The sequence below is a fragment of the Magnolia sinica genome, chromosome 2, assembly GCF_029962835.1.
Source record: "Magnolia sinica isolate HGM2019 chromosome 2, MsV1, whole genome shotgun sequence".
NCBI classification, from domain to species: domain Eukaryota; kingdom Viridiplantae; phylum Streptophyta; class Magnoliopsida; order Magnoliales; family Magnoliaceae; genus Magnolia; species Magnolia sinica.
Genome location: NC_080574.1, coordinates 24,237,131 through 24,251,846, shown reverse-complemented (window position 1 = coordinate 24,251,846; position 14,716 = coordinate 24,237,131). Strand labels below are relative to the sequence as shown.

Sequence of the window (14,716 nt, the reverse complement as noted above, 5' to 3'; positions counted from 1 at the left end):
ATACTAAAATGAACCTAACCCAGACCCAAGAAAAGTAGTTAACATAGAGGTAAGTCAACCAACTCTTTTAAAGCAGGAATGATCACATACGTTTGTTCGAGCTGTGTGGGGCCCACCATGATGTTTGAGTGTCATCCAACCAGTACATGAGACGGCATCTTTTTAGATACTTATCTAGTTTATGTAAGAGAGGATAAGGCCATGTGCTATTGATTTAAACCTTGACACTAACAACTAACATATCTGGAACATCTGAGTGCTGCATCAAATGGCCATATGGGAATGTCTGAACGGTCCTGATCGCATGTTTAAATTGGGTTATTGACTTTATTTTGTTTTGAGCCTCTTCAGCAACAATGGTTTGGCAATACAGATTCTGGACTCTTGATCTGATGGACCCCACATTGGATGGGCTATGCTTAAAAAAATCTCACAAAATCCTAATCTGTTCATCCGGTCTAGAACTGAGGTCTGAATCCAAACCAAGGGCCTCAACCCGAGTCCAGCCACCTCTGAGAGCTGGGTTCAAGTTGAGGCTTGAGGACCGTAGGTTGAACCTGGGCCTGAATTTTGGGTCCTAAAATAATGGGTAGTATTTGGGCCCACTTCTCAAGTAGGTTTGGCCAATCTGGGCCCGGTTTGACCTGAGACCTATTTCTCGGCTCATGGACAGGGCGGGGCCTGGATCTGGCCCACCGATGGAACTGACCGGCATCTAATGGACGGTTAGCATGAAAATATAGTTGCCTATCTACCTATGTCCAGGAATTAGTGGATGGGATTGGTCAGGCGATCTGAACTTTTTTTTTTTTTTATCTACTTACCTATCTAATGGTATGCCACACGCACAATTTCTGAATCACGTGTATGAAAGTGTGTCATATGTACGTGTAGCAAAGCGAGGGCGTGTATGAATTCAATGTCATCATCTACAACATCCAATGAAACGATAAGGCTCACCTTAACCGTATAATGCTTGTGCAAGGATATAAAAAAAAAAAATCTCATCCAACAAACAATCCCAGTCATTCCCTTATTAATTTCTCTTAAAAATTGAATGTGGACCGTCCTCCATCTTTAATCCTAACCGTCCATCTTGCCTTAGGCATGCATCATCTTTTTTCCCCATTTTTGTGGAGCCTACCAACGGTCAAAGTTGTTATTTCTTAAGACTCTAGCATCATATAACGGTCCAAAAGGGATAAAAAGGAAAGAAAACCGCTCCATGATTCGTCCGCTTAAACAGTGGGCCACACATAACATCACGTAGCTAGTGTGAAATGATTTCCACTAAAACACGTAACTTGTGGCCCACCTAGCGTCTGACCATCACTTCTCCGTGGACGGTGGGGCCATCCTGATCAAAGGACACCTGATTTTTATCACAGGTAAACTTCATGATGGGGCCTACCATTTTAGTGGTACTGATGTCCTACACGAGTTGAATGTCAGCGGGAAATATGGGATGGCTTGCCCGTATCCAATCAGACCGTGGAAAATGATGACCAATGGCCTACATGCACCGCCAATATGCCCTCAATAATGACTTAAGCCGAACGGAGGACACCATCTGATGAAAGACCCGCATCCACACATGTGCCAAGTTGGCACGTGCTGTGCGCCTGTTATGGGTTAATGGTACCTACCATTGAAAAATTCATAGTGGATCTACCTCATTTTTGGGCTCCTCACCTAAAATGATCTGTAAAATTTATGGATAGATTGGATATATATCAGCCATTTGAATCTCACGATTAACCATTTGTTTGTAACTTACATTTTATTTTATTTTATTTTTTCAATCTCATGATTTACCATTTGAATTTTAAGATTCATATCGAATATTATATGATTCCGTTTGAATCTTACGCTCAAACCACAATCTCCAAAAATACTTAATGAATCTCATGTTTTTCTTTTTGGTGAATTATACGATTCATGAATCAAAAAGATTTTGGTTGTTGGTTAAAAAATTGACTAAATAATTGGTTTTTATTTTCTTTGTTCAACTACGTTGACAATTTTAACCGACACGACAAAAATCAGCTTAATCCAAAACTTGTGGCCCACAATTGTTTAATGGTTAATTACCATTGCTTCCTGTAGTGTGGTCCAACTGAGATTTGGATCTGCTATATTTTTGGGCTCATGCCCTAAAAGGAGCTAGAGAAACAGACGAACAGTGTGGATATAAGAAGAAGACATCACAGTGCGCCCCACAGGGATCCACTGAAACCGCATCAAAGCTTAACAACTGCCTGTGTGGGGCCCACCAGAGTTGCGTGCATACCAACCAACCGCAAGTAAGCCCACCGTGAAAAGCAAGATTGAATAATTATCAGGTGGGGCACATCATGGAAAACTATGGATCTCCACTAAAAAAAATCTCCAAGCTCTTATCTAATGGCCCACATTTTTGATCGGACCAGCCTGATTTCCTCCTAACAGATGGGTTGGATGACAGACAAAAACAAAACAGTGGGCCGCACAAAATGAGAGTGACGTAGGAATAATAAGCTTATTCTACAAGATTGAAGAGGCAACCATCCTCGTATTTCACTCCACAATCTACGTATAAAACGTTTGTGCAATAGACGGTTGTAGGCTGTCAGTTCTCCTGCGTTGCAATACTTTAGGTTGGTCCCACCTTCATTAGTGCTGACGTTCTCTCAAAATAGTAGTGCTCAACAAATAGCCTCATAGGAAAAAGAAAACAGGCCGCATTTGGAGACCAGCGTACTGAAATGAAAAGGATGATAGGCCATCTTACATTCAAAGGGAGAGAGAGCAGATAGTACATTTATATTATAGTCATGTCGTGGGTAAAAAGAAGAGGATTCCATTTCTCCGCGTCTTAGACAGAGAGCAACAGACCGAACCCAGCCCCACTAGCGTGTCACATTGAGATCATCCGACGGCCTTGGCAGCAGCCACGTGTCACACATCCCACCTAGTCCATTTCCCACAAGCACTAGAAAAGATTTCCCAAAGCAGCTAAAAAAAAAAAAAAAGCCACAACAGCCGAAAAAGAAAACAAAAAGGGGCCACGGAAGAAAAGGTAAGTAATAGGCCCCGCTTTTTCTTCCCAAAGACAGGTCCCCATGTCACCAAAAGTGGCCCCATTCATAACAAACACGCTTTCGATCACGTCAGCTACTTCCAACCGTAATCAAAATGTGGTCCCATTCTCCGGCCAATCACCATAGCCACATCAGCATCAATTGCCAACAGACGCCTGATCTTCCAATCCTCCCCCACCATCATCGGCCACAGCCGACTTCCCGAGTTTGGCATCTGCCTTGACCGGCATCCTCACCTTGGGTGTTAGCCTCTTCGCTTCCTCACACGTGTAGATGTAGATCTTCCTCACCATGTTGCAGAACTCACTGGGACATCAGAGATTAGACCAGAAAAATCACTCAAATTCAGCAAAATCGACGGGACGATGGCCCTTAACTCCATCACACCATTCACGGGTGGGGCATTGCACCATCTCCCACCATTTAAATACAGCTGTTGGGAGCCTGTAAACATTTCAAAAGTTGAATTTCCCAAAGTCCATTTTGAAATGCATGTTAAGATTCCTCCCTATTAGGGGTGGACACAACTTTCAGCCCAAACAGTAAAATCCGGGCCACAATGTAACACCGATCTGGACTGCCGAAGCCCTCCCCCATCTATGATAGCTAGATGGTGGGATATATGCATGCACCAGCTCTCCATGAAACAATGAATGGGCACAATCTTTTCCTGTGAAAGGGTATTTGTGGAATTTGGCCCACAATTTTCCCTGTGAAAGGGTATTGTGGAATTTGGCTAAATTGGCTGCAAAATAGCAAGATTTCTAATGGGCTAACAATCTAAAGTAATTATATCTGGAAGAGGGAAATAGATTAAGGATTTTACTGCCAAGGGTCGTCGCCAACCATCATTGTGTCATCCTCATCGTCTGTGTAGACAACCTGCCATTTCTTTGCAGGCCCGCAGAGTTCACCTTCAATGCCAAACATCTCCTCCAGCTTCCTGAGCAGGTCATCATACCGGTCAAACCTTGTTAGGTCCACAGCTCTACCAACTGCCATCCCTTGCATGTGAACCTGACAAGGTGTGGAGTAACATGTCACTATCCAGAAGAAATACAAGCAACACATGGGCATTCCTATCATTGCACTGTGAGAATTGCTAATGCCTCATGCAATCCCAGCAGTCCAGGTGATCCCAACCCTGTGGATGCTCCTGTCAAAAAGTGAGGCAGTTCAAGCAATGAGACCAGCCTGTTAAACAATGGACGGCTAGAAGGACTTGGCCTTGCTCATGTAATCCATTCCTTTGTTTCTAACATTGTGGCCAAATGCTGAGATTGGTCTGAATTTTGTGTACGGGCATCCATAGTTGGACCAACCTGATGGATGGTTTACATCTCACGCCCACATGCCATGTCAACATATGTGGTATTGTTGATCAGCTAACTTGCATACATATGCCAGATTAGCAAGCGAAGTGAATTTATATACACAGATATCAATATCATATAACACAGCTACAATTACTAGTCCACCATGCACAGTTGCATTTCACTGTCCACATGCATGAGAAATAACTACATATTTCGGACAAGCCACTATGCAATCAGCTTTTTGAGGCACCATGTCACAGTCAGACACCATGCATCCATCTCCATTTGGTGTCTGACAATACGTGTCAATGTTAAACATGGACCACAGTGTGAGTGTCCAAAGTCAATGGACTTCACCCATGTCATGCAGATGGATAACCTTAAAGACTTTCACATGACAACAAAGATGAACTGTCACCATGTATTTTTTTCAAACCTAACTATTTACTCTAACCTAAACTTTATATTTTTTTTATTTTCTTTGATTAATTTATATTTAAATATACATTAATCAATGTTAACATGTTTTTGGACACGTCGGATAACCAAATGCCTTGCAATTACAAAGACAAAAACGTGTAACATGCTCATAAAGCTTTAGAACAAAAGAACTTGAAATAAGGAATTGTTGAGTGATTACCTTGGTGCAGCTCCGCGTTTGCCTGCTTTGTGTCTCTTGAGGTGATCTTAGACAGGACTTTTCAGGCTCACTGCTGACAGCAGGAATATCAGATCGGTTGGTATTTGATGGCTGAGATTGCCGATCAGAGTCCACATCCAAAGATGGAACAAATGGATCCTCTTCAACTACACCAGGAACAGTCGCCACCATAGAGGTTTCCTCAGCATTGGAGTTACCAACCAGCTGGATCCCAAACAACCGGTAGCCATTACCAGTCTCAGGCCGCTTTTCACCAGATTCTCTGTTGGCAACTGTGGCATAAGCATCTGATGGAACTTCACTTCGGTTAGACCAATACATCTGGTGGCCAGAGATTGCGGGTGTTGCATTGCTTCCATTGAATCCAAAAGACCCAGCTTTTGACATAGGGGAGAAGAGGGAAGTAGAATTAGGTGATGAGTACAGCTCTCTCCCTCGTAGACCAGAATATGAAAGATTTGAGGTAGCGTTATCTGGGGATTTCCATAGGCCTAAATGGGCAGGAGAGAAGCCTTGTTACGATTGTCATCAAAATAACCATACGAGGAGGCAGGATGAAACAGTACTCATAAGAGACAGGTATGAGAACATAATACAACACGTATCAAATGTTAGTTGTATATTTTTTTTACAAGCAACAGATTAGCAGTTCCCTAATCAGATTTAAAAGAACAGGTGCATCTTCATCATCAAAAGAAAATAACAGTCAAAATATGGTTAAGAAATTCCATACCAAATGTAGGTAGGTCTGATGGTGTTGAAGGTAAAACCAGTGGTCGTGCCCGTTTGTGCTTTGGTGCTGGTTGTGTGGTTGAAGGAGCTGCAGCTACCAGCGGCTCCAATTCCCAGGGTGAAACTCTTTCGGGACGCAGGATTGCTGAAGGTTCATCCCATTGAACCTGAGTGGAATTCAAGCATTTAAGTGAAAGTTGAAACCCAATTGCAACACAAACTATAGTGACCTGTTCTGGTTTTGAAACTTTTGGCAAAAGGTGTTTACCTTTAGGGATCTCCATTCAGAATCTGCCCAACGAGATGATAGAGTGTCCCCAACACCAACAATAGTACCACTAAATCTGAGAAATCATTGCAAAAAAGGGCGCTAAAATTGGTATGTGCCTTCTTATTTCTTGCAATATCGAAACCATAAACACAACCAATACAATATACCTCCTCTCGGGAGCCTCCTCGCCCTCGAACCTCATCTTGAACCTCATACCAACAGAGAGTTTGTGGCCCCGAGCTTCAAGATACTTGTTGACACTTACGATAAACTCAGATTGGCTTGTCCTGGATGACAGAGATTTTGTTCAGATGTCTTTCTTTTTTCCTTCCAAGCCAATTCTAAGTTGGAACATTGAATTAAACCCATGAAAGAAGGCCTGGGCCATTGCTACACTAGGCACCAAGAGAACAAATAATTGTTGGAGACTGCATTTAAGTAAATGTAATTACCAAAAATTTTAATAAATAATAATAATAATAATAATAATTTTTTTAAAAAAAAAAAAAAAAAACCCAGAGAGAGAGAGAGAGAGAGCAGTGAAAAACTTCCAAACCTTGGCTTGTAGAAAACAGAAAAGAGAGTCCCAGTTGATATGGCATGAGATGCAGTGGCAAGGACCCCAAGATGCATGCTGTGACTGGATATAACAGATGACGGCATATTGCTTAGTTGCCTCATTAGCCGCCTAACCCCAACACGCAACTCTCCGTTTTCACCTCTGCCATAATTTATAATGTAATTAATAAGTCATGCACAGCACAGAAGAAGGGAAAACCTTAATGGAATCATAACAGCATAAGAAAGCTACTTGCCGTAGGAAGATGAACGCATCACCCGCAACCAGTCTCTTGGAGCTTACAAACACACTCCAGCCTGTTGTCAGCAGGTGCCTTCTTGGTTGTCCTGTGTTTAACATTTTAGTTCATATTTTAGCATTGAGTACTGAACAAGACAAGCCATGCTTATAGAGGAGAGCAGTGTCTTCCTTACAAAGAAGAAGCATTCATCAATCAAAGTGACACCATCTAGGATACACGACAAAAATCTCCATAGTTTTCTATTGCAAATAAGAAATTAATTAGTTCACATCCTAATGGTATTGAACTTTCTTTCTAAAAGTTCAGCAACTCAGGTGATAATGCAGTAGAAACTAGCTGATATAGCCACTACTTGTGCTATAGAGCAATGCCAATTGTGCTCAAATACAACTTTTGGCATTCCCCTCTCGCACACAGCAACATGGCTTGCATGTTCAAGAACCAAGCTGCTCATCAGTTGGATACCACAGGGCAAATGCCTTATGTCAACAGTGGGCCGTTCTTATCATCAGGTGGGCCCCACATCTAGAAGAAAATTTGAGATTAGGAGAAAATGATCGGTAGTCTAAATTCAGTGTGGACATGAAGGCCATCTGACAATCAGATCAGCCTGATTTTTAAGACGTAGCATCCACCCTATGGGATCCATATGATGAGCAGTGAGAGGCTTGAAGGTGAAAAGCTTGTGCCAAAAATGGTGCATTGAACTAAGATGATATAGGGCATCGAATCCACATCGTGCAACATGCCCCAAATCCATATTGCCACCAGTGTAAGGCGCTAGGCACAATTACCCTTGGAGCATTTGGAGTGCCTGGACATTCCAGGTGCAATTTTTTTCATATATGATAAATAATAATTTTACAGAAAAAGGTGATGCGACAAATAAAATGAACTTACACACTAAAAAATGTATTTATCAAATTAGCAATCAACTAATCACTAATGAAACCAAATCCACGAAGTTCAAATTGCTTTCAAAATGCCCAAGGTGATGCCTTATCTCACCAATAGAAGAACAAAAGCATGAAGAAAGAAATGAGAAAATTTTGTTGAATTTTGGGAGAAGAAAAAAGTTGTTGAAATAGGGCTTTAAAGCCTTTAGATTCTATCTGCAACCCCATTTAGGGAGGTAAAAAAAAAAAAAAAACACAAGTAATGCATGCAAAATGCCACAAACGCTGCAGGTGTATGCATGAGGTAATCACCTCGCTTAGGGTCCAGACAATGCACAACAAGCCTAAAATGCCCAGGCACGCGGTTGGAACACCTTTGAAAACACTGATTGTCACATTGCCTGACTTGAGTGTATTTACATTTCTCTATAAATTGTAACATGGTTGAGGATTTCATTGTGCATTGAAGTTCTAATCCATCTTTAGATCATGGCTAGCATTTAAATAACAAGAGCTTGTGAAAGACATTCCCAATGCAAAGACAACAGCCTACCTCGAAAAATGTGACGGAAATGCCATTCATTTCCATGCAAATCTGTAGCTACCAATTCCTGCCAAGGGGGATGTTGGGACATATCCTGAACAGAGAACGTGGAAGAAATGCGAGTAAGAATAACTACAGTGCAAGTGGAATGCTTGGAAAATAAAAAGAAAACATATTTCTAGAAGCTCACCAGTGGTGGAAGGCATTCATCTGCATGCCTTCTGAGAACAGAAAATCCTCCATGGGTGCTTGTGTCAGAAGCAGTAAGGGTCTTACAAAATGAATGAACTGTGCACCGTTGAGGTTCTGGGAGTGGAGGATCTGGGCTAGTAACCTCGCCTTGCTGATCCACGATGTACGACACAAAAAAAATTAAAAAATAAACACAAGATATAGGTAAGTAAAATGATGACTACAAAGAATCATGACAATGGCAACATGATGGAAGACCATTCAGTCAAGTAGAACATCAACATCTAGCATACATAGAGGTAACAAAGGCTTGTGCTGCTATTAACACCTAAAGAATCATTCAACGCATAACAACTAAAGTTGCCCTCTTTAGTACCACAATGCCTGCTCTATCGTCCTTGAGAGTGGTTTTTTAATGAACATTGCATGATTTTATCAATAAACAGAGAAACAAAAGGCAAACTAATAAAGCTGAAAAAGGCCAGAAATCCTGCAGTTACTGATCAGAATTGGGTGTGATAAAGGAATGATAGTGATCAGGTATTAGACCCATGTGATGGTGCAAGAACAAGACTGCAACAAAAACCAGCCCCAGAAATTCTGAGAAACAACAGAACCCCTTCCCTTAGCCCCTATCTTAACTTGGTGATGCGAAGAGACACTCAGGAAATGATGAAAGTGTTTCAGTAATCACAGGGTTATCTCGGTAATTTTACAAAGGACCCCGAACCCCATTTATTCTGAAAAAGAAAATTGCCCTATTTAGGTTGAAAAAAGAAAATTGTTGTCATTTACCATTTCATGAAAATTCAACATGTGTGACCTTCATTATTTTGCTTGCAGAGTGGAGCGACAACGTGCGCACGCGCACGTGTGCATATATATATATATATATATATATATATATATATATATAGAGAGAGAGAGAGAGAGAGAGAGAGAGAGAGAGAGAGAGGAGTACCGCAAGCAAAGAAAAAAAAATGTGAAGCCATACCAAAAGACATTTTTTTTTTCTCTAAAATGAGGGCCTTTCCCGTGATATAGGTTAGAATCAATATTGCTAACAGCAGCGTCTAAAAATTACAAAATCAAGCCAAGGTAAAAGGAACTTACGTCAGTTTCAGGTAACAGAGTTATCTGTGCATAAACTTCATCCGTTTCATTTTCAGCCTACCCGTCAGAAAAGGGCTAATTAGCAAACCACATATAAGGACAAAATACACCGTTGTTTCCAGTGCCATATTAGATAGTCAGATAAAAGCACAATTCTTAGGTGCAATAGAAAGCATTCGTAGAAAATTACCCGAAGCTGAACATTCACTACCCTACAGAGAATTTTCGATGGTAAATTGAATGAAGGCATCTGCTGGTCCAGCCCCTGATGAGTTGATGCCTCCAGCTACAAGACAAGAAAATCACAGAGCAATCCAGATAGTTGGTTTGCTAAATTATATTAAGGAAATTCAATCTTCAAACTTTTACAAGTCACTTCACATATTAACCAAACTATATAAAGTGCACTTATGCAATTACAGAATCTGTGGCACAGTCTAGACAACTCAAGCCAGTGTGCAAGTGAACAGCAGCAAACTGAATGGGTAACTGCTCTAAATGAAATGATATATTTGGGGAACAAACCAGAGATACATTATGCAATGAGCACTTGTATAAGAAAATTGCACATCCATAGAATGAGACAAACACATCATCATAAGAGTGGCTTCTATATATGCATATAGACTATACATGCATTGCATGCATAGAGAGAGCTGAACGCATCATCATCATAGTGGCCATGTCCCTACTATTTGGGAGTAAAGTCACATGCTTGTGCCTATGAGGCTTGCTCAGTTCACATAACCCTCCCGTCTACATGTCAGCACACAAGCCAATATTGAATAGATATTCAAGGTCAGAGCAGTCCATCAGGTGGGACACTCTTTAGCAGTCTTGGACCAAAACTTAGCTGGTTGACTCATCCAATGGAACAAACTATATGAAACAATCAAGAGCTAGAAAAATATTGTTTTAGCTGTCCATTTGTTTCATGAAATGTAGCCCACCTGATGAGCAGACCCAACCCGACTGATCTTTGGGACAACATCTAGACAATATGGCCCATGGGATGGACTACTCAGATCTTGCACCTGTGTGCCATGTTGTCACATGCACTAACTCGCAAGTTGATTGGCAAGATAAATGTGCATATAAGTGCTCAGTAAGCCTCTATATCCACATATGACCATACATGGATCGCATACATAAATACAAAATGCTTACAACTTAAACAACTAGAAATCCAACTGATTTTAGAGTGTATCTCAGCCGAGCCAATCAATAACTCAGAAACTCAGCTGAGTAAATGGAATGATAAGTAGAGAACAATAATATTTGACGTAACAAGAGGCGGAATGCAAAGAGGAGGAAATGATAATACTTCGGGTACTGTAGAAGGTGAAGGCTTTGATTTCAAGGTGATTCTTTAGGCTATGATTAGTATTAAGGAGAGAAAAGGCCAATAAACAGAATAAACTGTTTCCTTTGGTGTTTAGGATGGATATGGGTGACTTTCAAGTGGCTAATTAGAGCACTTCCAAAAGAATTCCTAAAATTAGTGAAGCAGCCATATCCCAACAGGAATAAATCAAACTAGATGTGCCAAGACCCAAAAAAAAAAAAAAAAAAAAACAAACAAAGACCTTTAATAAAAACAGTGAAGGCTACGCCACCATACATGATTATGCACCTCAGAGTTCAATCAGCATTTTAAGGCTCTGCATTGTGGCAAGCAAGCCATGGTGCCTCTCAGCCTCCATCTTTTGGCATAGAAAGAAGCGAAAAGTTATTGCATTTTGTGCAATATTAGTTCAACTTTCACATACTAACCAGGAAGTATCAACAGGCAATAGCATATTCAGGTAAGCAAAAGAGATTCCAGTTCAAATTTCCCCACAAACAAACAACACAACACTGTCAGCAAATAAAACCAATAAAAACCCATCATGGTACCTGTTCCATATGACCCTGTGGAAAGTAGTAAACCCGCTCTCCTTCACGAGGCACCGTAACCAATGGCCCCGCACAGGCATGCCATAATTCCTTATACAACACATCTCCAGAGGCCCCTACAAAGCACCACATATGACAAAGATTCAAAATGCTGGAATGCAACGGCATAATACCATCTGGTGATGTGATACAAACAGTCGAACTAATGTTTGTAACACTGATACATATCAAAATGTGCCTTAGACACATTCCTCCATAAAGAAATAATGAAATTCAATATCATACAAAGGTAAATAAAACTGGATGTTACCAAAACTTACCAGGAATATATCACAATAAATTCATACAAGTATTTGGTGCATTCAAGCGATTTATTGAACCTTGCATACAACATTAACTAAAAACAGAGTGAAAAGGAAATGAACAGAAACACAGTAAAGGTTAAAAACCAGCGTGCCCTAATTCAGTGATTCCGGGTCGAGGACCATGGTCCAAAGGCAGAAACCTACTTCTTAAATATCAGTAAGAGAATTCAAAAGCCCCCTTTTCATTAAAACAGATAAGGATAAACAGAAGGTAATTATGGTGCACGAGCATTAAGGCCTGTTTGCGTAGAAACAGGTAAATCTCGACCCAAGGTTTCAACTAGAACTGTTCGGCTACAACCGCCCCTTTTTATAAGTATTTTTGCCTTTGAATGGGTTGTGGTACAATCCATTGTAGGTTATCAGTACTCTGTGTAAATGTATACCGAATTACTGATGAACATGTGCAATTTGAGGAAAATACTACCAAATCGGAGTAGCATACGAAGAATTTCATAACCAAATTTCAGCAAAACCAGATTAGAAAAGATTAACATCAGTGCTATGAGATACATATGGGGCTTCTCTCAATCCATACATGTATGGATGATACATATGCAAATGAAAGAAGGTTGGAAAACAAAATGAGAAGAAAACCTCTTACCTGAACCATGGCCTCCGGAGGAATGATTCGAAGCGACATGTGCCATGAAAACCCGACGACAAATCCCCCAAGAGATCGATCTATGACAGCTCTTGCATCAAAAGGAATCGGATAGAGGCGATCGATTCTCAAACACTACCCCATTCCACCGTTCACAGAGAGAGATTTCAAACACACAAAATTTAAAAAATAAAAATAAAAAAACCTTTACGGATGGGATGGATGGGGATTTTCTTCAAACAGAGAAAGATCTTTTCAGCTTCACACCTACCAAAAGCAGCTTTTTAATACTCAATCAAGACCACGTAATTACTCGACAGGCATTAATACGCAGTTGCTATAATACGCCCCGGAGAAACCCTAGAAATGCTCCTTCCTGCAGATCCTATAATACGCAACCCGTGATCTGTAACGCAGGCCCCTTCTCTGAAAAAGCTTTAATCCCGAAATAAATCCGTGTCAGTCGCTGCGTGCCTTTGAAACGGAAAAGCTGTCCGACCTTTAACGGCAGCGGCGCAAAGGAAATCCCTCCTTTAGCCAAAAATCCGGCAGAGATCTGGTGAAAAGAACCCTAGCTGTACGGACAAAGAGATGCACGATCTTTAACGATTCTCGACCTGATTAATAAATCAGCGATTCACGGGCCTGAAGGGAACCGCGATGCAAGGCCTGCTGTACGGCCTGCTAGAGGACAGAAGTGAGATTGAGAGCGAGGCGATCCCTGGCCGTACGGACTCGCAGGAGGAATCTCCACCGTCCGATGCTCAATCCTACCGATATTTTCCCCAACCGATTGGCTCCGGCCTGCAAAAGAATAGATACTCGATCTTTACTGCTCGACTGCTAGGACTCGAAGCAAACCGGCAGATTTCTCCAAACCAACACGAATCCGCCTCTTCCGGCGCGGTTTTTCCTACCATAAGCCCTGAAAACCCGCCATCGCTCTCACATGCGCTTGGAGACTTGGAGACTCGAGGAGAGACCGCCAATTCGGGTTCCAGAACCGCCCAAACCCGCCACACAGCCCTAATTCCGCGACACGGATAGAGAAGAAGCTGGCTACCGTCGATCGATGGGAACTGCTCGATCTTTAAGCGCTGTCGCTGCCATGATGCGTCTTTTTCAGCTTGCACGGAGTCCAAAGCCTTTCTTTCTTCCTCACTCGCGCGTTTTCTAGGTTTTTATTCTGCCGTTCGAGACCGCGTAGGCGCAATGCGCATCCCCACGGACCCCACCTCAGCCACCCGATGCGTGCCCCTCAAATTCCTACAACTCTACAAGCTTCCTCCCCCACCACGCGCAAAAGGGCAAAAAGAATGAGAAATACTTTTATACTCTGAAAGAGGCTCGTGCCAATACGCGGGCATTAGAATCTGCATAGTGGCATACAAACCATTCCAGTTAAACTGTCAAATTTATTTTTCCAGCTTAGACATGTCACGAACGAAAATTACTGTTTTTCGTTATTTGACTATCGGATTAATGGACCTCTACCGAACGGTCGAAATTAAAAATACCCGGTGTTCCTACTTCAACTTACAAGTATCTCTTATCAGATGTTAGGATTGCTCAATGAATATGGTTATGGAAATGTAACTTAGAGAAGTGGTTTTCGACTATTTAGTCTGTTTAATTTGAGTTAATATCTTCCACGTGTACAATTTCCGACTGCCTGCGTATCAAGCCCCGTAATCCGCCAGAGTATCAAAAATTTCCTCTCGCTTCCTTGTGCTCGTAAATGCCTCTTATCTGCCCAGAATTCACTGAAATGACACTCCAGTCGGACCTAACGTCTAAATGACCAATATGCCCCTGCCTGTTCATTTCTGGTAAGAAGAAACTTGGTTAGTCTGGCATAGTGTAACGGCCTAATGGGGTGCGGATTAGGTGTTACCAGGGTAATAACACCCACACCTTAGTGGGTGCTACCCTGACCGTGGGTGGGGACCATCTTGATGAATTGTTGTATATCCACGCCGTCCATCCGTTTTTTCAGCTCATTTTAGTATGAAATTCCAAAAATTAAGAACATCCGAACCTCATGTGGACCACACCACCGTAAATAGTGGTGAATCACCATTAAAAGCTTTTGCGGGCCACAAAATTTTTGGATCAAACCTATATTTGTAGCACCCTCCCATCCAGTTTTATTTTTTTGACCTTTTCAAAGGGTTGGATGTTAAATAAATATTAAAGTAGGCCCTAGGAAGTTTTTAATGTTAGGC

At 41.5% G+C, this 14,716-nt stretch overlaps 1 protein-coding gene across 1 annotated transcript; it reads right to left on the bottom strand.

Moving 5' to 3' along the window:
* Positions 1–2,740: 2,740 nt before the first annotated feature.
* On the bottom strand, positions 2,741–13,709 carry LOC131236686 (auxin response factor 1). Its single transcript, XM_058234024.1, has 14 exons — positions 12,492–13,709; positions 11,523–11,638; positions 9,817–9,912; positions 9,627–9,683; positions 8,512–8,664; positions 8,331–8,415; positions 6,876–6,966; positions 6,617–6,781; positions 6,228–6,347; positions 6,058–6,133; positions 5,791–5,956; positions 5,037–5,548; positions 3,907–4,097; positions 2,741–3,386 (listed from the first exon to the last, which is right to left on the bottom strand). The coding sequence occupies exons 1-14, from the start codon at positions 12,535–12,537 to the stop codon at positions 3,218–3,220; spliced, it is 2,043 nt and encodes a 680-aa protein (XP_058090007.1). The 5' UTR covers positions 12,538–13,709; the 3' UTR covers positions 2,741–3,217.
* Between the last annotated feature and the right edge of the window lie 1,007 nt (positions 13,710–14,716).